This window comes from Epinephelus lanceolatus, chromosome 13 (genome assembly GCF_041903045.1).
Source record: "Epinephelus lanceolatus isolate andai-2023 chromosome 13, ASM4190304v1, whole genome shotgun sequence".
NCBI classification, from domain to species: domain Eukaryota; kingdom Metazoa; phylum Chordata; class Actinopteri; order Perciformes; family Serranidae; genus Epinephelus; species Epinephelus lanceolatus.
The window spans coordinates 6895676-6918260 of NC_135746.1; the positions used below are offsets into that span (position 1 = coordinate 6895676).

The following is a 22585-nucleotide window of genomic DNA, read 5'->3' on the forward strand; positions in this document are numbered from 1 at the left end:
TGGTTACTCAAGATAATCTCAGATCTTGTTGTGAGCAGTTTCATGTAGGAACTATTTTCTTTCTAATGAACTACACCCACCAATGGTATCAACACACAGAAGGAAGCGTGCATCCACTCATGGACAAGAGGCTTGTGCTTGTGACAGCGTGAAATTAATGGCGTCTTCCTCAGCTGAGCTGTACTATTATCTAGCTCTGAGGTGCTAGGTAAGCTAGCAGTAGATGCACGCTTCCTTCTGTGCGGTGTTACGTTTTTTGGGTGTAATGACCCTCGAGGATAAGTGGTTACGAAAATGGATGGATGGATAAACTACATCCACCAACCAAATCACCACACAGAAGGAAGCGTGCATCTACTGCTAGCTTACCTAGCACCACTGAACTAGCTAACGTTACAGCCATAGGTGTAGATTTTGGGGGGACAAAATTTAGAACATGCATTTTTACCACTCCAATAAAAACATGAAATTCATAGTAAATGTCTTTAACTTTTTGACAAATTAACAACATTTACACCATAAATTGGTGCATAAAAATTCACCAGACTGCAGGAAATTAAGTGTTTGATGCTCCAGATGTTTGGTTGACAATCCCTGTTTCATCTGTGTCCCCTTCGCCAATGCTGAAACTAAACCTACACCCCTGGTTACAGCCCAGCTGAGGAGGATACCATTAAAGCCCAGGCCACACTGCCTATGTGGGCAGTGCATGTGCATTGCAGAACCTCATTAATAGGTTAGAGCGGCCACACTGCCCACATGAGCAGTGCTGCTCGGGCACGTCTCAGCTGCTGCTCAGCTATAGAACATCTGAGAACAGGAGTCTTAACTATTTTTTTTAATGTCATGTGCACATTTTTCAGCAAAGACAGACAGAAAATGTTCTTTTTATAATCACATTGACATCATACCATCTTCAGCAACGCTGTCTGTGTGAACATCACCCGTATGTGTGCTGCAGCAGTTCAGCGAGGTCACACCCTGCTCACACAGGCAGTGTGGTGTTTGCATATTGTGCTGTCACGAGCCTCTTGTCCGTGAGTAGATGCACGCTTCCTTCTGCATGTTGATACTGTTGGTGGGTGTAGTTTGGGAGAAAGAAAATAGTTCCTACATGAAACTGCTCCCAACAAGGTCTGTGGATTATCTCGAGTAACCAGGTCATGATTTCTGGAATGAGACATTGCTGTTGAGTTTTTCAAATTGATTTTTTGGGCGCTTTGAGCACCACAAGCTGAGTGTCATCTAGTACTAGTATACTGGAGAGAAGACAGACATCTCTACGGCCGATATCTCCAACGCTCTGCAACTCACACCAAAACAATCTTGATTAATAAACATCACTACAGGTAGGAAGGTGGTTTTTGGGTGAACTGTCCCTTTAAAAACATCTGCAGCCACTAACCATTTGCAGAAAGTCATGCTATTGCAATTGTTATGTCAATAGCTGTGCCACTGCCAGGATAAGAGCTGTGGGAACGTGACATCTTCTCAACATGCACATTTCTGCTGACCAGAAGACCAGAATCATCAACATGGCACCCAGATGTCAGCCTTCAGGCACAAACACACACACAGTCAGGGAAGTCACAATCCCTCCTGCAAACACCAAATCCTCCAAACATCATCTGTGCAAGCAATTTGTTTGATTATTTTCAGAATATTTGGATGTAATAATTACATTTCTACATTGATCCAAGCTTAATGTTGTGACACTGAGACACTTCATGGGCCGCTGTTTGTGGTGAGAGCTGGCAACCACCGAGAATTCCTCCCGATTCGACTTTCTCACACAAACCCGCCCTGCTCGAGCCTTCTTTCCTTTCTTCACTCCTCTATCTCCACTCTATTGTGTCTCTTCTCCAGCTTTCTCTCCATTCCCTCACACACACACAGTGTACACGCACTGTTTCTGTTATGCTATCCAATGGCCTGGAGGCTCAAGCGAGGACAGGCTTGACTGCTGTTGGCCCGATATCAAGAAATACCTGATGGGTCCCCGCACTCATGCCAGGACTCATTTATGAAGCATGAGGCTGTCAACAACTACCTTCAGAAATAAAAGCTGTGAGTCACACTCTCGCCTGCATTGTTTTCTAAGAACAACAGAGTCGTACCAGCCGTCATCTCTGGAGTAACGTTCTGGAAGGTGCTCCTTTATTTAAAAAAATCAATGCGCTGATATAGTAGCACAATGCGAAAGATTAGTTGTCAGATTGTGATCAAGATTCAGCACCTACCGTCTATCTGTGCCTCGTCTTGCCCCGAGATCGTAACTGCACGCTAGTGAGATTCCTCACTGACAACATGATGGGTATTTCTTGAATTTCAACCATAAAAACATCAACTCATCCACTTCAGTTTGCTTTCCCCTCTAATGACTGAAAGATATCAGGGAGCTGTTTTAATTATGTGTTTCATTACACTGGACTCATGTTATGTGGCTGATAGTCTGCGTGTCAGAAAATCTGACTTTGTTGCTGCTGATTAAAACAACATATCATTTATTTCTAACACCCGATGGCTTATTGGGTAGAGCAGGCATCCCATATACACTCACCAGCCACTTTATTAGGTACACCTTGCTAGTACCTTGTTGGACGCCCTTTTTAATTCTTGGTGTCACAGATTCAACAAGGTGCTGGAAACATTCCTCAGAGACTTTGGTCCATATTGACATGATGACATCACACAGTTGCTGCAGATTTGTCGGCTGCACATCCATGATGAGAACCTCCCGTTCCAGCACATCCCAAAGGTGCTCTATTGGACTGAGATCTGGTGACTGTGGAGGCCATTGGAGTACAGTGAACTCATTGTCATGTTTGAGATGATGTGAGCTTTGTGACATGGTGCGTTATCCTGCTGGAAGTAGCCATCAGAAGATGGGTACACTGTGGTCATAAAGGGATGGACACAGTCAGCAACAATACTCAGGTAGGCTGTGGTGTTTAAACCATGCTCAGAAAATCTCCCCCACACCATTACACCACCAGCAGCAGCCTGAACCTTTGATACAAGGCAGGATGGATCCATGACGCCAAATTCTGACCCTACCATCTGAATGTGGCAGCAGAAATCCAGACTCATCAGACCAGGCAACATTTTTCCAATCTTCTATTGTCCAGTTTTGGTGAGAAAACCCGTGTGAACTGTAGCCTCAGTTTCCTGTTGTTAGCTGACAGGAGTGGCACCTGGTGTGGTCTTCTGCTGCTGTAGCCCATCTGCTTCAAGGTTGGACAAGGTGTTGTTGCTTCAGAGATGGTCTTCTGCAGACCTTGGTTGGAACCAGTGTTTATCTGACTTCCTGTTGCCTTTCTATCATCTTGAACCAGTCTGGCCATTCTCCTCTGACCTCTGGCATCAACAAGGCATTTTGGCTCACTGGATATTTTCTCTTTTTGGGACCATCCTCTGTAAACCCTAGAGATGGTTGTGCTGAAAATCCCAGTAAATACTCAGACCAGCCCGTCTGGCACCAACAACCATGCCACGTTCAAAGTCACTTAAATTCTGATCATCTGCTCCGTTTGAACTTCAGCAGGTCGTCTTCACTATGTCTACATGACTAAATGCATTCAGCTGCTGCCACGTGATTGGCTGATAAGGTGTACCTAATAAAGTGGCTGGTGAGTGTACATGACTGCTACTGCACTGAAGAGTAGTTTCGATCATGCATGTATTAACGGACTGTCACAGAGAAACACGACTGTTGCTCGGCAACGCAGCAGGTGGTGACGTTATCATCAGAATCAGTTCAAGAGTTTGTTGTCGCACTCACCTGTCTGACGTCACTCTGTGAGGCTTGCGCACTGCGAAGTCCTCCTCAAACTGCAATTGTCCAACATGTTGAGCTGAATCCAGTCACATCAGGGGCTGTAGTCCAAAACAGAAAGTCTTCACACACCTGACTGACAGCAGAAGTCCCGCTGAATGATCCTCCATGTTTTAGCCTCCACCTGTGTCACGCAACATCGTCGGTGTGTTTGATTTGGGTCACTTGACGTGCCCGGCGGGTGGCGCATTAAATGAGTCATTAATTAAGGAAGATACAACTTTCTTTGACTGTGCCGAGGTATAATAATATTAACCTTAACCACTACAAGCCACAGCCCAAATGTTCCACATCCCTGTCACCTGCTGACCCTCCGCAGGTGAGTGTAAATATTGACTATCTCCTCCAGAGAGTCAGCTGACTGCACACTGTCACCTTTCACCTGCTCCGCCCTCCTGCAGCCACACACACACCTGCAGTTTCTCCTCTGCTGCGGATCTACCTCCATTTATTTCCTTTATTTGTCCCATTCTCACAGTTTATCAGGACTGATTCATGTCAGGTATGATACCTGTGATAAAAAAAAAAAAATACAGTACAGGCCAAAAGTTTGGACACACCTTCTCATTCAATGCGTTTTCTTTATTTTCATGACTATTTACATTGTAGATTCTCACTGAAGGCATCAAAACTATGAATGAACACATGTGGAGTTATGTACTTAACAAAAAAAGGTGAAATAACTGAAAACATGTTTTATATTCTAGTTTCTTCAAAATAGCCACCCTTTGCTCTGATTACTGCTTTGCACACTCTTGGCATTCTCTCCATGAGCTTCAAGAGGTAGTCACCTGAAATGGTTTCCACTTCACAGGTGTGCCTTATCAGGGTTAATTAGTGGAATTTCTTGCTTTATCAATGGGGTTGGGACCATCAGTTGTGTTGTGCAGAAGTCAGGTTAATACACAGCCGACAGCCCTATTGGACAACTGTTAAAATTCATATTATGGCAAGAACCAATCAGCTAACTAAAGAAAAACGAGTGGCCATCATTACTTTAAGAAATGAAGGTCAGTCAGTCCGGAAAATTGCAAAAACTTTAAATGTGTCCCCAAATGGAGTCGCAAAAACCATCAAGCGCTACAACGAAACTGGCACACATGAGGACCGACCCAGGAAAGGAAGACCAAGAGTCACCTCTGCTTCTGAGGATAAGTTCATCCGAGTCACCAGCCTCAGAAATGGCAAGTTAACAGCAGCTCAGATCAGAGACCAGATGAATGCCACACAGAGTTCTAGCAGCAGACCCATCTCTAGAACAACTGTTAAGAGGAGACTGCGCGAATCAGGCCTTCATGGTCAAATAGCTGCTAGGAAACCACTGCTAAGGGGAGGCAACAAGCAGAAGAGATTTGTTTGGGCCAAGAAACACAAGGAATGGACATTAGACCAGTGGAAATCTGTGCTTTGGTCTGATGAGTCCAAATTTGAGATCTTTGGTTCCAACCGCCGTGTCTTTGTGAGACGCAGAAAAGGTGAACGGATGGATTCCACATGCCTGGTTCCCACTGTGAAGCATGGAGGAGGAGGTGTGATGGTGTGGGGGTGTTTTGCTGGTGACACTGTTGGGGATTTATTCAAAATTGAAGGCACACTGAACCAGCATGGCTACCACAGCATCCTGCAGCGACATGCCATCCCATCCGGTTTGCGTTTAGTTGGACGATCATTTATTTTTCAACAGGACAATGACCCCAAACACACCTCCAGGCTGTGTAAGGGCTATTTGACCAAGAAGGAGAGTGATGGAGTGCTGCGGCAGATGACCTGGCCTCCACAGTCACCGGACCTGAACCCAATCGAGATGGTTTGGGGTGAGCTGGACCGCAGAGTGAAGGCAAAGGGGCCAACAAGTGCTAAACACCTCTGGGAACTCCTTCAAGACTGTTGGAAAACCATTTCAGGTGACTACCTCTTGAAGCTCATGGAGAGAATGCCAAGAGTGTGCAAAGCAGTAATCAGAGCAAAGGGTGGCTATTTTGAAGAAACTAGAATATAAAACATGTTTTCAGTTATTTCACCTTTTTTTGTTAAGTACATAACTCCACATGTGTTCATTCATAGTTTTGATGCCTTCAGTGAGAATCTACAATGTAAATAGTCATGAAAATAAAGAAAACGCATTGAATGAGAAGGTGTGTCCAAACTTTTGGCCTGTACTGTATATATATATGTTTAATTTAGGAAATGCAGTGGAGTAAAAGTGAAAGTTGACAGAAATATACAAACTCAACTAAAGTACAGATACGCCCAAAAAATACTCATTACTTAGATATGTTACACCACTGGTCCCAGCCAACCCCACTCTCTCCTATACGTGTTATATTTCAGACGTGTATATTTTTATGATTCAGCTGAAGGTTGACCTGGAGAGACAGCCCCCAGGGGGACCGGATGGGAGATGTGTTTGAGAGGAAGAAGGCCAAGTATGAGGAGTTTGCAGGTGAATGCCGGAGCAGGGGATGGCAGACCTGATGCTACCTCGGTTGCGGAGGATTTGCCAGCCAGTTGCTCTACAGGGCCCCCAGGTTGCTGGGGGTCAGAGGACTGCTCAGCAAGAGAGCCATCAGAAGCATCGCTGATGATAGCAGTTAGCGGCTAACTGATGACCCCAAGTTACATCACTGATGATGTGTCTAGGTTGCATCTTAAGGTGTGTGTAAAACTCATCCACTATTCATCCATCCATTTTCATCCGCTTATCTGAGGTCAGGTCACGGGGGCAGCAGGCCAAGCAAAGCACCCCAGACGTCCCTCTCCCCAGCAGCGCTTTCCAGCTGGAGGACCCCGAGGTTTTACCAGGCTAGATGAGATATATAATCCCTCCAGTGTGTTCTGGGTCTGCCCCGGGGCCTCCTACCAGTGGGACGTGCCTGGAACACCTGTAACAGGAGGCGCCCAGGAGGATCCTGATCAGATGCCCAAACCACCTGAACTGACCCCTTTCGACAAGAAGGAGCAGCGGCTCTACTCCGAGCTCCCTCTGGATGTCCAAGCCCAGCCACCCCACAGAGGAAACTCATTTCGACCGCTTGTATCTGCGACCTCATTCTTTCGGTCACTACCCAGAGCTCATGACCATAGGTGAGGGTTGGGACGTAGATGGACTAGTAAATCGAAAGCTTCACCTTCACCATGGCGGTCCGGCACAACGCCTGCGTCACTGCAGAAAGCTGCGCCAAACCGCAGATCCATCTCACGCTTCATTTTACCCTCCATTTTGGAGCGTGTGTAAAACCATGATCTCTAAATCTCTAAATTCCCAGTATACACAAAAATAATAATCAGTAAGATGCAGTAGGTTGTGTTTGATTTCTGCATGTTTTGTACAGATTTAATAAACCTATGTAAGTTTAAATCCTGCCACTGTTGGCTGGTAGTTTGCAGTAAAACAGCCTCTAAAGTCGACATCAAATTAGAAGTCATATTAAATTATTAGCAGCAGTTTCTGATGGTTTGTAAGTTACCTTGTTGATAGTATATGTATGCATCATTCATCTGTGTGGGATGCAAAGTTTTTGAGGAATGCTGACTAAGTAACGATGTTGTTTTTGCTCAGGCGCTGACAGAAGTTGCTAAAACATTTATTTTTATGTCCCAACAAACTGATTCATAAGGAATGGTGGTAAATCAAAGACAGAGTTTTGTATTCTAGTTGTAACTAAAACCTTTGCGTGTCTCCAGCTGTTTCAGTGTGTGTGTCATTAATCGTGGCGGTGGAAGAAAAAGAAAGACGAAATAATCAGAATGAAAAGTTGCTTCAATCATAGAGCAATTGCAACATTTATTGAAGTGTTGGCTTTCTTGTATTGATTTTTCAACACATTACAAAAATACATATATGTTCAAAACAGCAGATGTGTACTGTTCTGAAATCACTTTTTTCCACAATGATGCACTCCCCCCAAAAAAAGAACAAGGAAAACTATTTTGTACAAAGAGTGTAAGTGAAAGTTGTGAAAAGTGAAATATGAAAAATGCATTTAAAATTACAGTTGTAAGTGCCGTCACAAGACCTTCAACCAACCATGAGGAAAACAAAACAAAACATGTTTGTGAATGTCTCGAAAAATTGATTTGGAAAAAAGGATTTTCCCGCACAAAGCTTTCTATTCCCCTGCCGAAGGTTCTTCCTTAAGGATCATCTCACTCTGGTAATTATTTCTTTTAAAAATCATTTTTGTTTTACATCCATGGAGGATGGCTTCACCAAACCAACAACAGGATTCAAAAGAAAATTAAATATATAAAACAAAAAAAAAAAAAAGAAAGAGACCAAAAGTCAATAATGGCACCACTCTTGTTAGAAAAAAAAATAATAATCTGGCATGATTCTGCAATATTACATTTAAAAAAGAAAGTCTTCCCATACAGTGAACAAGTAATCATACAGAAACATGAAGATAAAATCCCTCCACCAGGATAATCATACAAAACTGCTATGGCATCCAAAAACATTTGAAAGAACATTGGAGAAAACAATACTTTATTATCATTTTAAACACTTACACAGAGTATTTCATTAATGGCGTACTTCAACACTGTAAACATATTGTAAGACTGAATGTCCGTGTGTGATTTGGGACTCTGTCGGGGTTCAACTGTTCGTTGTTTGCATGTGATACACTGAGGCTTGCAAGGGGATTTTCGGGAGCAGGACCACACCTCAACCGTGTCACTTCCTGCATAATTTGGGCTCATTTATACTCCCTTTACGTCCGTTTCAAACTGCCCTCATACTTCCATGCGTCCCTTACAATGGCATAGATGCGGTCAAATGATGGCACTTGAGGGCGGGGTCAAAAGTTTCACACTACTAACGAGGCGGTGGCGGAGGAGGTCGTACTAATGCACCTTTTAATAGAGGTCTGTGAGGTGATTAAACACATGGCAACGTGGACGCAGAATTCTTTCCGCTACTGCCCTTTTTACACAGAGACTGCGCAAGAGGGAGGCTACAAAGTCCCTTCTTTACGCCGCCTTTGCATTTTTACACAGAGCCAAACAACAGCAGCATCATGCCGCTCCAGTGTGTGATTTTAGACAGCATGACAGGCGTGACATGTAACAACAGCGCCAGCCTCTAGTGCGACATATAACATATGCGTGGCAGCATTTTATTAACAGTTAAAATGGCATTAGCATGGCAACAACAGTCGTTTACCATCCCTGGTACACGGTGGCTGATCTCGTCCTCTGCTCGGAGGATAAGGAGCTCCTGCACCTACTTGTTTTGCCAATTTGTGGGCATTAGTTCTAATTTTAGTTAGCCGCTAACTGCTATCAGCTGCTCTTTATATCTCCCGGTGGAGGTCACACATACAACACGTCGTCAAACGCCCGTCCCATCCATCGCCCCATCTTGGCGGCTGTCCCTTTGACACAGACATCATTTTGTCACCGTTTTTACCTCCACTGCCAGCTTAAAGGCGAGACAACTCTGCCCCCCCACTCCATGATTGTTGCTTTTGTAAAGAATGGTGTGGTGAAATAACGGCGTGAAATTGAAGAGGCGATGTAAAAGGGGCTTATATTACCAGTTCGCTCTGTTCCACCTTTTTTTTTAAATGTCTTCATCACCTCCTAACATCGTATCTTGCTTGAACTAAGCTACACGGCCATGACCTGTGGTGGTACTGCTCCCTTTTGTCTGTATCTGTAAGTTTTAGGAAAACAGAAAATATGGAAAGCTCCATCTGTGTCCGTATCTAATGTTGAGCATAAATGAGCCACACCTCCTGTTCCACTCTTCATCGCCCCTCCCTCCCTCCCTATGTCCTCCTCTCCTCTACATAGGGTTACTGAGGGGGTTCATCATGGCTGACTGCTACGACAAATTCCGGCAAAGTGGATGAGCTACAAGCAGTCCGAGCCTCACACATCGCTCATTTTTGTCTTTAACAAACCTGTTAAACACATCTTGTTGAGGTGTGGTCCTTGATAGTGAATTTCATAGTTTTAATGCCTCGTTCTGGCCGCACTGAACTGAGCTCTCCTGGAATTAACACGTTTACAACAGGGTCTACATTTTTGCTCTCATGTGCTAAAATACATCACCTAGCTCACAGAGAGCTGCTGTGGCCTCCTGCCTTTCTAAAAATCAAAAAAATTGGGGATTTGCATTCAAGACACAGTTTCTATTGAAACAAAAATGGCACAGATAAAACCTGACAATAGGCCAAAAAAGCAGGTCAAACTGGAGGATGATTGTGACGACTGCAGAACTAAGTGAAAGATGTATTCTCTATCTCCTTTCATGTGGCTTCGCCGTCTCCCTCCCTCTCACGCTCACTCTGTCTCACTCTGATGGTCCGTTATAAGATGTGGCCACTGTAGATGTGCATTTGGGTACAAAAAAAAACACACTTTTCATATGCTTCCAATTTCATTTGAATGACTCTTCTCCCTGGTCAAGGTCTCGCACTCTCACTCCCGCCATCTCTCTCTCACATCTCTTCATCTCTCTCGTTCCAATCTTTCACTTTGACTATAAGAATAGCCCCTACTCAAGGTCACCCGGCCGTCCCCCTGTTGCAGCTGTGCTCAAAATTATCATAACTCATATAGCCTCTTTTTTCCTCTCTCCCTCCCTCTCTCTTTCTCTAGCAGATTCATTTCAGGATGAACGATGCAGAAAATAAAAACCGTAATCCCCAAAAGTCACGAACACGCACACTGTCTCAAAATCTGTTACTGGGAGTTAAACCCATATCACTTTGTGAGGCGAATGAACAGGCTTCCCTTTTAAAAGCCGCTCTAATGCATGAATCTGAGCTAGTGAACTGTGAAAAGACGCCGTCGGAGAGAGAGGCTTAGAGCACGCTGTGGAGAGAAGAACACACACGCTAACACGTATTGATATGAATTTCATTTGGAGCCATTTTGTGGATCCTGAGGGGGACACGGGAAGCCGACCCGGGTCAGAGAGAGACGCCGCGGCAGAGGGAGGTGATTTAGAAAGCGTTACAATTGTTGAAGTAGCTTTAACAAATTGCCTTTGAGGTGGCACACGTGTGGGGGTGGGGGAGCGGGGGAGATAATCAAGTGGGTCTGATAAAGCAATAATGAATGGTAGTTACACTTAGCATATACTGTGGATGATGCAAGCAGCTGGTCCTCTGATTGTTTCATTTTAGGCCATCGTTCACGTACAGTCGGGGCTACTTTAACATATAGAGGAGAAAAAAAAGAATATATTTACAAACCATAAACAGGACTGTTCTCCTTCTCACATTGATCACAAGTAGTCTTAACTTAGTCAACATATTAAATATGGTATTTTAATCCTACATTGGGAATGTTCTGAGCATCAGTTTAAGGGTACCTCCATTAAGTGCAACCTTTATTTACGTCCTGATGCGAGGACAGCAATACAGTAACTGCATTTTGAAACTATTCACATGCCAATATTTAAAAGGACAAATTCCCTGAATAAATTCAACTTATCAGGTCTTTAAGATAACGTTGGATTTTTAAAATCCAGCACGATGTTTTATTGTCAGGCTGACATTCAGTGCTTGTATGAGGGAGTGGATTGTAGTCCGCTGCTGCAGTTAATATAGAAAACAATTACTTATTTATTTTAGTTTAAAAAGCTAACCGCTTTGCACAATTTTTACTCACACATGATAATAAGCTTCCTTAAAGGAGAAAAAAGAAAATTGTATTAAGGGTGACTTCTTTCCAGTTATCGCATTTTTAGAAAAGAAAAATGTTTTAGCACATTTTCAAAACTAACTCCATATGAAATCCCACAAAGATGTACCTGCACATGCCAAATATCATTACAAAAATCCAATAAATACAGAAATTATTGCACAGTAGAAAGGCTCCATGGATTCCTAACTGATAAAATCCTCAGACAGTTTGCCAAGAAACACCAAGTTGTGCATTCCAGACAAGTTCTCATTAAAGTTTCCCTTTGTTTATATTCTCAGGTGGCAGTTTCTGTGACAAGAAAAAAAGATGAACATCAATCAGTCTCAATTTTTTTTTTAAGAGAGAGAGATTATCCAGCCAAGCCCCGTAGCTGAAGAAGTGGTTATAGGGAGTTTGTGTGTGTGTGTCTGTGTATGTGTGTGTGAGTGTTGTGTACACTGTAGGCTGTATAACTAATGTTTGCTGGCTTAACCTCTGTCCGCCTGCTCCAGTTTGACCTCGCTGGCCATCAAATGTTCGCCATGCCACTTCTTCATGTGTTTCTCCAGCGTGCTGTAGACGCTGAAGGGCATGTGGCAGATGTCGCAGCGGTACACCTCCTTCCCAAACTGCCCGTGGGTCTTCATGTGGCGCGTCAGCTTGGAGCTCTGGGCGCAGGCGTAGCTGCACAGGTCGCACTTGTAGGGCCGTTCCCCTGTGTGGCTGCGTCGGTGCACCGTCAGGTTGCTGCAGTTCTTGAACACCTTGCCACAGTACTCGCAGGTGTCGTTCCTGCGATCCTTAGAGCTCGGGGGCCTGCCGGGTCCGGGTCCCCGCAGGAGGTGAGGGGTGCTGCTGCCGCTGCGGCCTGAGGCGCTTCCTCCTTCCATTAGCTCCCCTGGCGGGGTGGAGAAGCGGAGGCTTCCTGTCTCTGAGGAGGAGTGCTCGGAGGAGGTGGCGAACGGCGACTGACGGGAATCTGTGAATCCCAGGAAGGGTTCTCTGATGAAGTGGCGTGAAGCAGCGTAGCCAGCCAGGAGCTGAGAGTAGACGTTCTCCGGGGAGATGAGGGGTAAGGTGGGAGGAAGATCCAGCTGTTCCTTCTCTATCTTTATTCTCTTGTTGTTGGAGGGGCTCGGGCTGGTGATGGGGGTGGGCCGGCGCTGGAACAGCCCGGGGAAGGAGTCTGCTTCAGATACGCTGATCCTGCCGTTCATCACGGGCCTCTGACCCACCTGCTCATCCTGCTCTCTGTCCTGCTGCCTCTCATTCTCTCTTTCTTCACCCCTCTCTCCGCCATCTCCGTTGGGCTGTCTCTCCAGGCTCCTCTTGTTAGGGTTAAGTCTAAGGTGATTGTCCAGGTGGTTGTACGGGTGCATGATGCCCACCCCGCCACCGTCACTTACTCTGTCCCCGCCCAGGGGTTTATCCTCAGGACACTGTCTCGGGCCATTCTCCCTGTTCTGGCTGAACTCCTGAGAGTCCTCACTTAAGTTGGAGTCTGGCCGACTTCCATTCCTCAGCTCTTCCTCCTCTTCCTCTTCCTCTTCTTCTTCTTCCTCCTCTTCTTCCTCCTCCTCCTCATTGTCCATCCCCATCCCTCTTGTGTTCCCCTCCCTGTTCTTCTCCTCACCCTCTCCTCCCTCTTCTCTGTTTCCCTGTTCTGGGGAGCCGCTCATGGACCCAGACTTGTTGTGCATATGTGTCTTCATGTGCCTCTTCAGCTTGCTGGCCTGAGAACAGGCGTGATCACATAGATGACACTTGTACGGCCTCTCCCCCGTGTGACTGCGTCTGTGGACGATCAGGTTGCTCTGGAACTTGAAGATCTTTCCACAGAACTCACAGGATTTGGATTTCCCAGGCGCCTGGCTCTGACCCTGGCTGTCGGGAGGGCTGGAAGAACCGTGTCCCCCTTGAGAGGTGGGTGGCTGCGGGGCATAGGTGAGGAAGGCTGGGGGCTTGGTGCCGGGCTGGAAAAGCGTGGGACTCAGCAAGCGGTGCATGGGCGGCACGCGGTTGGGTGAGAGAGGAGGCGTGGGCCCGCCGTTATTGGTCGTGTTGCCCGCCAGTTCTCTCAGACGTCGGGAGAAGTCCATGGAAGGAGGCTCCATGGGGGTCATCCGCATCACCCTCTCAAAGGCACTGGGGTGCTGCGACAGCAGCCCCATCTCCTCTGGGCCCAGCCGCTCTAGAGGGGGTCTAGGGGGAGGGGGAGGGCTGACAAAGGGCGGCGTCGCAGGCAGCCGGGTCTCCATGTACCCCGGGGGAGGGGGGTGTTCCCTGAGCAGGGGTGCAGCCATGCGGAGGAGGTGGAATGGGTTGTTGGTGTCGCTGAGGAAAGTGGGGAGAGGGGAGCGGGGCAGGGTGTCGGGGCATGGCGGCGGAGGCAGAGCCATGCGGGGAGTGAGGGAGCAGCTGGCCGGGTGGTTGTCCAGGTAGATGCGGATGCCGTGAGTGTGTTGGGCGTGCTGCAGCAGGAACCAGGCGCTGGTGAAGGTCTGCTTACAGGTGGTGCAGATGTAGCTGGACGGCTCATCTTTATCTGTGCAGAGAAAAGAGAAAGAAAATTATCATTAATGTTGTGAAACAGAAATAAAATATAATAAAAATTAAACTGACATGTTACTTTACGGCACTTTCATGCTTATTGACTTGTGTGAACATGTGTGGAGTTTAGGAAAATGAACTTTGTGTTTGTGTCAGTGTATGAGGGTCTTTGTGTGTGTGTGTGTGTGTTTGAAATTTAGAGTGTGTGTATGTCTACAGGCTAATGCAGATGGCAGGTACTGCCCTCAGGCCACGACACATTATGCTAATTCTAATGTCAGCTAGGCTTTAATATACAGATCCATCTCGTCTACTCTGTCATTTCCATATGGAGACAGGGGAGGCAGCAGCGGAAACAAAGCACACCAATGGGGGAAAAAGGAAATATGGGAGTGGGGGAGGGAGGGGAGGGAGATGTGGCATTAGAGAGAGAGACAGACTCACAGAAGGAGAGACAGCAGAGGTGATGGAGACGATGTGTAAACAGTAAAGACCCCTCCGGTCTCCACATGAAATAAAGCTTTACGTCACTGGTGTAATAACAACTACAGTAAAGTGATTTGGTGTGACTGTAAACACACACACACACATACGGAAAAACTCTGCCACTCATTGACAAATTGCCCCTTTAAATGGCACGGCTTAATAAGGCCAAATGAATCTATCAGTCACGATGGCACGGCCCTGTCAGCCTGCTTATGAGTCATAAAAAGAACCTCGGTCTGGATTCATCTAATTCAACACAGGCTAGCATTCAACACGCTCTTGTGTTTGCTTGCATCTGCATCTACTTTATCATCAGCGGCTACCGCAAGCGGAGTCGAGTTGGTACGGCGGTCCCAGAGCTCAGAGCCCTGAGGGGGAAAACAAAGACGGAGAAGTTACTTGTGTCCAAAAGTCTTGTGTGATCAAGAGAAGAGCCCTTACAGCAAGATGGCTGCCTCAAAGCCACCCGCTGTCCTGGAATGTAAAACACACACACAGACACAGATATACAGCAATATTCTCTTTTCACTTTCCGTCTCTGTCTCCAGCCTCTCTCTCGCAGCACACACACTTGTACTGTGCAGAGCAGATGAGCGAAAGCTGATGTTGGATCAGTGTCTAGTACAGGAAGCTGATTTGGCGGTGTGATTGGTTTGGCTTTCCCCGGGGGAGACAGGGTCAGAAAAAGTTAATGAGGGGCTCATTTACTGATTCTGTCTGTTTTTCTCTGCTATTAGTGGCGCTCTGGTGTAGCCGTCACTCTCACTGTTTGTGTGGGGTGAGACATGACCTGACTCCTGCTACTAACGCGTGTGTACGTGCATGTGTGCGGACATGTATGTGGATGTATTTTTGTGCCTGTGTGTGTGCGTATGTGTGTGGGGCGAGTGGCGGGCTGCCTGCCCGTGTTTAGTTTGGCGAGGCTTCACACGGCCGCTTGGCAGCGGAGAGCTGGACAGCTTAACAGCTTGGACGGGGAGAAGAGAGCGCAAAAGGGAAGAGGAGGAGGAGGAGTGGGGGTAAGAAGAGAGGTGGAGGGACTTTAAGGGCCAGACGTGCTTGGGCACACACACACACACACACACACAGAGGGTATTTACATGCCCCCAGGGAGCGAGCGGGGTCTATAGATGTGGGAGCCGTGTAATCTCATCAACACACGAGGATCAATATGAAATGAAGATGTGAGATTGGGCGAAGGATTGATGATCTCTCTCAATTTATCAAATTGTGTTTTTTCTTCTTATCTGTATTTTGGTCTGCACACATGGCCTCATCAATACGAGCCGCCCGACCGTACGCCACCACCCCCACAACCTTCCACCCCACCACCACTACAGCAACACATTTGCATCTTGTCATATCTTACACCGCCGTGCCATATGCTGTTAAAGGAAGCGTGGCAGCTAATAGAGTGGCAGCTGATGGCTGCTGCCTAATGACGGCCAAAGACAAATTTCATCAACTTCCCAAACAAGCAAGCAAGAGGGGGGAGGGGAGCAGAAGAAAGAGACTGAGATAGATAGATAGATAGATAGATAGTAAAAAGCAGAGCTCCAGACTAACAGCATCCAGTCGTCCCAGGGACAATAAAAGACATGTTTGGGACAAACAGGACACCTTTAGAACCAAAGGACACAATAAACTCACTGTCGTCACATCAGGGAACACACCCTATTGTTCTTCTGTTAATGTGACACTGAAAAACAAATCTGCGCTGAAATTGGCAGGAGGAAAGCTAAAGTTAGCTGTTAGCAGCTGGTAGCCAGTGGCTGTAACTAACAGCTAACGGAGGTTGCATTCAGTCGGCAAGAGGAGAATTAGTCAATGTTGGCCGTTAGCTGTTAACAGCTGGTGGCTGGAACTAAAAGCTAATTGAGGTTGCAGGAGAAGAGCTAGTTAACATTAGCTGGCTAATGGAGTAGGCATTTAGTCGGCAGAAGGAGAGCTAGTTCACGTTAGTTGTTAGCCAGAACTTACAGCTAACAGAGGCTGCATTTTGTCAGCAGGAGGGAAGCTCGTTAATGTTATTTTTTAGCTGTTAGCAGCTGTTGGCGGCAGCTGTAACTGACAGCTAACAGAGGTCGCATTGTGTCGGCAGGAGAGGAGCTAGTTACCATTAGCTGGCTAACAGCTAAAGGAGATGGCATTGGGTCAGAAGGACAGCTAGACAGCTATAATCGTAAGCTAGTTAACGTTAGCCGCTGGTGCCTGGACCTAACAGCTGATTGAATTGAGTTACATTAGGCTCTATTAGGTAAAAATGAGTACTGGTAAATTAGAACATTCTCATGATTTGTTCAGATGTAATCTTGTTAAATGTAGTTTTTGGTGACAAACTTGAAAAAATACAGCTGCTGATGTTTTCACAGCAATATGAAATAGATATTAGAAGAGGAATTATGATATATTACATGTAGCAAAAAGGCTTTAAAAGCAGTTTAATAATACACATTACTCATGTGAAAGAAGATGATGTTAAAGGTTGTCTCATAAATGAGCATAATTGAATTTGTGCTCATTCAAAGATCGTGTCATGAAGGACTGAAAGACTTTAAAGCAGCTCAGTTATTGATAGTTATTGATATTTCTTAGTTTCCCTGGAACAAAGGGGATAGATAGATAGACAGATAGATAGAGTCGCAGTCACCCTCGCTCCATTCTTTCCTGCTCACACACTTCCACAGATGCAAGTGTTGTCGCCGCTCAGTGCTCCAGCCAATAAAAGCCTTCATTAAAGAATCACGGTGGGCCGTGTCATGCTTCAGTTTGTGGTAATTACAGTCGTCTGCCTGACACGCAGGCAGGGACCCCTCCACTGCTGACCGCCAAGGTCAACTACCAGTTAGAATAGTTACATTCTCCTCTCTACGCAGTCACTGATGCTGGACCTAATCGGCCAATTTACTCTGGCACGCCATATGCACACAGACACACACACACACACACACGGTGTTCAGTGAATGGGGCTGAGATGAAAGGTTAAATGAAACACAGTCACAGCAGGATTCTGTGATACGCTGCTGCAGTATGAACTGAATTTCAGCAGTGTTGGTCATTTTGCTGCTTGTAAACACTCCAGCATGATGACAATCCCTTAAAATAGTCTGAATCTCGTGTATCTGCCCAGGTGTCCGCCCAGGCAGACTTTCCCATGAAACACACAAACACACCACAGACCCGGGACCAGCTTTGGAGGGCAGCTCTTTGTCCTGTGCAACAAAACAAGGGCTAAGGGCCAGGAGGCCTGGAGGAAGTTATTAAAACATTGGCACATGCGTGGAGCTGAGGTGGGCCAGTAATAATGCTCTCCTTCTCTCCTGGGTTGGTTTTTTTACTAAACCACCGGGCCAATTAACCCAGTCTTCAGGGACTAAGATCTGAGCTTTACATCAGATTTTATTCTTTCCAGATTGCCTTTTATAGCCATTATTTTGCCTTAAAAGTACAAACAAAATGCCAGTGAATGAAGGGGAGCCACGGTATTGACTGTTTGCATATGGCCAATGGAGGAAAGTTGGTGTGAGCTTGGCGGGGCTGAGGCAGACACCAGGCGTTCGGCGCAGACATGTGGATTTGTGTTTAATTTAGGAATTCACATATGCCGTCCCCCCGGCCTGAGTTTGATTTATACTTTCGAAGCATGAGCTCCCTCCATTTACATTACTCTTACATTTTGGGGGCCATTATCAGATGCTCTAATCCGGAGGGACTTATAATAAGACCGCAGAAGAATAACAAAAATCCACACAGGCTCAGCCTTCGACAAGATGGGCAAACTGGAGCTCCTCAGCTGACAGTGAGCAGTGAGTGGATGGTAATGAACGCTCACTGATGCCAAATTAACTCTCACAAAGCTCAGGGAGAAAAAAATCATAATTGAAAATAAGTAGCATTTGAACGCCGGCCCACCAACTTCTCTGCTGCATTCACTGGACGTGGACAGTTGTGCAGGAGGCAGGAGGCAGGAGGCAGGAGGCAGGAGGCAGGGGGAGACACATCACAACCACAGGACAAAGTTTAGACCATGCAGACTAATGTTGCTTCACTGTAGTAGCTACAGGAAGCAGAGGATGTGCTACAGTCGATGTCACGCGTGTGTGTGCGCTGCAGCATTCCTGGGGTTCAGGTTCGCCGTACCGCTCCAACATTCCATCAAGGGCGACAGAACACCACAGCGACAGATTTGCATATAGAACAAAGCCGCCCGCAGGCTAGGCCACTGGGACACAAACCTGCCCCTGCAGCCCCTCCCACACACCCTCACAGCACGCACACACACGCACGTGCACGCACAGGCACGAGCCCTGGGAGTATGCGTGTGTGCACCTGTCAGGGGTTAGCTGACACCTCTGCTGCTGGCAAAGCAGCTCCTCATTAGCATGGCTGTGATCTAGGGGTCCCCAGGGGTCCCAGCCTCCTCACCTCGCCCCCTCCCCTTTACACCTCTGCTCCTCTCCTCCTCCTCACATCTCCCATCCGTCCCTCCTGCTCCTCCTCCTCCTCCTCCTCCTCCTTCGCTGTTCCCCTCTGGTCTGATGGCTTGTTTGTCATGAACGGGGCTAATCAGGAGACCATGCAGATTAACCGTGTGTGTGTGTTTCACAGGACATTGGGACGAGCTTGGTCGGTAAACTTCGGCGTCGGCGAGCGGCGGCCGACTGTCACACGTGTAGTAAAAGAAGGAGAGACAGAAAGAAGGGGAGAGACTGTGGAGGGTGGCAGTAGCAGGCAGGGGGTAAGGCTCTCACACAGTGTGACTGGCTCCATGCTAACTCAAACCAGCTTCGGCCCGCTAACCATATACATCTGTGAGTGTGCGTGTGTGTGTGTGTGTGTGTGTGTGTGTGTGTGTGTGTGTGTGTGTTGGTGTGTGTGCAACCAATATGACCAGCTGAAATGCCTGAGAGAGGATTTAAAGAAACAGTACTCCTTAAAGCTAGAAAGTGTGCGGGACACAATAAAAATATTGTCTCTTTCACTTCCTGACTTGCTCCTCTCTGTCCGTGTCTTCCTCCTGTCTCACGTACACCTGTACCAGGTATCTGGGTACTCCACCCTGACCCTCATGCCTCCTGGGATGCGGGTCAAATGAACAATAAAAGGGATCAGGTATCTCCAACAACGAGACCACAGGCACGCACACACACACACACACACACACACACACACACACACACACACAGAGTGAGTCCAGCTGTACAACAATGCACGAGTGCAGGAGGCTCTCATGTAGCACGAACGCGAGGGAGTGCGTTACCGCCATGAGGCGAGCTGTCCCAGCGAGGGCACAGGGGACGCGCTGTGAAAAATAACTGGAAAGACCTCTCTGTCAGTGAAGAGCTACGACTTTTGGCTCGGCTTCTAGGACAAAGAGGGAGGGAGACAGAGGGAGCGATATAGATAAAAAAAGAAAAAGGAGAATGAGAAGAAAAAGGGAGCTCCATAAAGTGCATTAGCTAAGCTCTCTGTGGCATTTCTCTAAGCCTGACTCATCGACATCAGCTCCTAACTGGTCCCAGCGCCTGTGTGTTTGTGTGTGTGTGTGTGTTTTGGGGGGGGTATGTGCACGCACATGTGGGGTCTGCTGTCTGTCACGTGACGCTGACAAATGGATGACACTCAATCGTGCTTGTGGTTGCGAGGAGATGTAAGAGAGGAGAGCAAGATGGAGGACAGGATGAAAGACAGACAGGGAGGGCGGTGGGACGGAAAGAGATGATGGCAGCAAACTGAAGAAGAGCTGTTTTTCTTCATCACCTGCATTTGCAGTTTCGATGGAAATACAATCATTTTAATGTCTCGTACTGAGGCTGGAGGCACACAGGCGTTTTCTGGTCACAGAAACAAAAACGAGACATCAAAATGTTTGCTTTCTCGACCTGCGCTCATCTGCTGTGTTCAAACATCTGAGTCTCTAACTTTCTTACTCAGGGTCATAGGACATAGGACATGTCCCCTTCAAAATTAGGAACTTGTGCATCAGAAAGTAGCAGTAGACTTTTATTTTGACTAAATTAAAGATGTTTCCACCATATATTGATGCAGAAAAGGCGCAAATTGGTGCATAAATATTCACCAGAGCTGCTGATGCTTAAAATCTTCTTGGATTGATTCAGAGTCAAATGCAACCAAATTTCCTTCTTATGTGCACTGTTGATGGTGTCTATCTACTTACCCCTGATGTTGCTTTAATATATTGAAAGGAATCAGCAACAAGTTGATATAAGATTCAAAAGTATGTAATGAGTGATGGTCGGGCTGCAACTAACAATTATTTCTATGGTCAATTGTTGATATTTTCTGTCAGAAAATGCTGAAAAATATCACTCAGTGTCTCCCAAAGCTCCAAATGACGTCCTCAAATGTCTCGTTTTGTCCATACACACCCTCCAAAAAAAAAATGATTTTACTGTCATAGAGGAGTAAAGAAACCAGGAAATAAAAAAACTGAACAAACAAAACATCAACAGACGTGCTCGTAAAGGAGACGGAAGAAGTGTACACTCATATAATCCTACCCCCTCCTTATGATTCATGTCTCATTTAAAAAGGAAATCGTCAACAACTATCCCAAACGTATTTGCAACCATTAATATAGATAAATAAACAACAGTCTGAGACATTAAATATACAAATCGCCTCTCAACCCAGCTCAGATAAATAAATACACCAACCCATCAGCATCCCCGCTCTCCCCCCAAAAAATACTGTCTTTAGCTTTCACATTTAAGAAGCTGGAATCAGAGAATTTTGATTTTGTTTTTTCTTTAAAAACTACTCACACTGATTGATCAATATCATATTAGTTGGCGATTAATAGTAAACAGCTAACAGATTAATCACTTAAATGTTGCAGCTCTGCGTGGTGGCAGCTGGCTAACAGAATTTCATCACATCACATAGTTGGCTCATGTGCAGTCGTAAAATTAAGAGCTGTAAATAAATTTTGAGAGATTAAAAAGTTTAAAAACAATGTTTATATTATTTTTAATTATATTTTAAATGGTTTTAAACTTGATATTCCCACCGATTAATTGCTTAAAAATGTTATTTGGTTTAAAAACAGGCGGATCATCTATTAAATATTCATGCTTTCTGTTTTTTTCTGTATTAAATGATCAAATTGTTCCTGTTGGTTGCTTTGTTTTTTTGAAACTATAGCACACAGCATGACTTATACCACAAATCACTTAATTTTAGAAAACATTTGTGTACATTAAAACATGTGTATATATTGATAAGACCGTGCAGACATTTGCAGCTGGTTTGAATATGCTAACATAAATTATGCCAGACAAATACGGCACAATGAGGAGTGTGCCAACCAACCCTGGTCTCCCCTAATTAGACATTCCTACTGATAAATGGCTTAAAAATGTGGTTTGGTTTAAAAGTTAGCAGATTTTTTATTCAATTTCTATGTTTTCTGGTTCTTGTTTGAATTAAATGTTGAATTGCCAGAGAAGAACAAAAGTGTGCCAACCAACCCCGGTCTCCCCTACTCGTTTTACCATGACACAGCAGCAGAAAAATCATATGTGTTACAATTATTAAAAAAGGAGCCACTGGCGTCCTCACCAGGTAGAACGATAGGGGTGCAAGCGTGCTGAATTAAAGGTCAAATCCACCTTTAATAAATAGAATAAATACAAGGTGAAATATTTAAGAGAAAAGGTCCCCGCGGAGGCAACAGACGAGCACGAAAACACCAAAATGTTTGTATAGGCGATGGCATCAAAAGACAAAAACTCAAGCTGCTTTGACAATGAAATGGAGACTGACTTTGTGGACTCACACAATGTTTGTTCGAGGTTTTACATCCAAATGAGCTCCAGTCGTACCCCTCGGGAGCTCTCACTTTGTCCAGAAAGTCAATTTCCTACTCACTGGCAGTGAATAGGAAATTGACTTTGACATGTGAGTGACTCGCGAATTCTGTTTTGTGGGTTTATTAAATTTTTCATCGGATCAATCATTTTATACAAACAGTGCGTCGAATGTATTATTCTTTTAATGCTTCACCTGCGATGGTCAACTAAACCAAACTGAATTAAACCACAGTATGGAGCCACA

General features: G+C 45.7%; 1 protein-coding gene and 1 long non-coding RNA gene across 5 annotated transcripts in view; both read right to left on the minus strand.

Annotated features, from left to right (window-relative positions):
• The window catches only part of LOC117270363 (uncharacterized), a 42924-nt gene extending 38840 nt beyond the window's left edge, over positions 1-4084 (minus strand). Inside the window, exon 1 of the long non-coding RNA XR_004502800.2 lies at positions 3782-4084. This is a non-coding gene — a long non-coding RNA (uncharacterized LOC117270363). The remainder of the gene's footprint in view (positions 1-3781) is intronic.
• A 3510-nt stretch (positions 4085-7594) lies between these two features.
• Positions 7595-22585, minus strand: part of bcl11bb (BCL11 transcription factor B b) — a 41360-nt gene continuing 26369 nt past the window's right edge. For all 4 annotated transcript variants that reach the window (XM_033648884.2, XM_033648883.2, XM_078173681.1 and 1 more), the window contains one exon: positions 7595-14018. In XM_033648884.2, coding sequence (XP_033504775.2) covers positions 11962-14018 — 2057 coding nt within the window. In that variant the 3' untranslated portion in view covers positions 7595-11961. The remainder of the gene's footprint in view (positions 14019-22585) is intronic.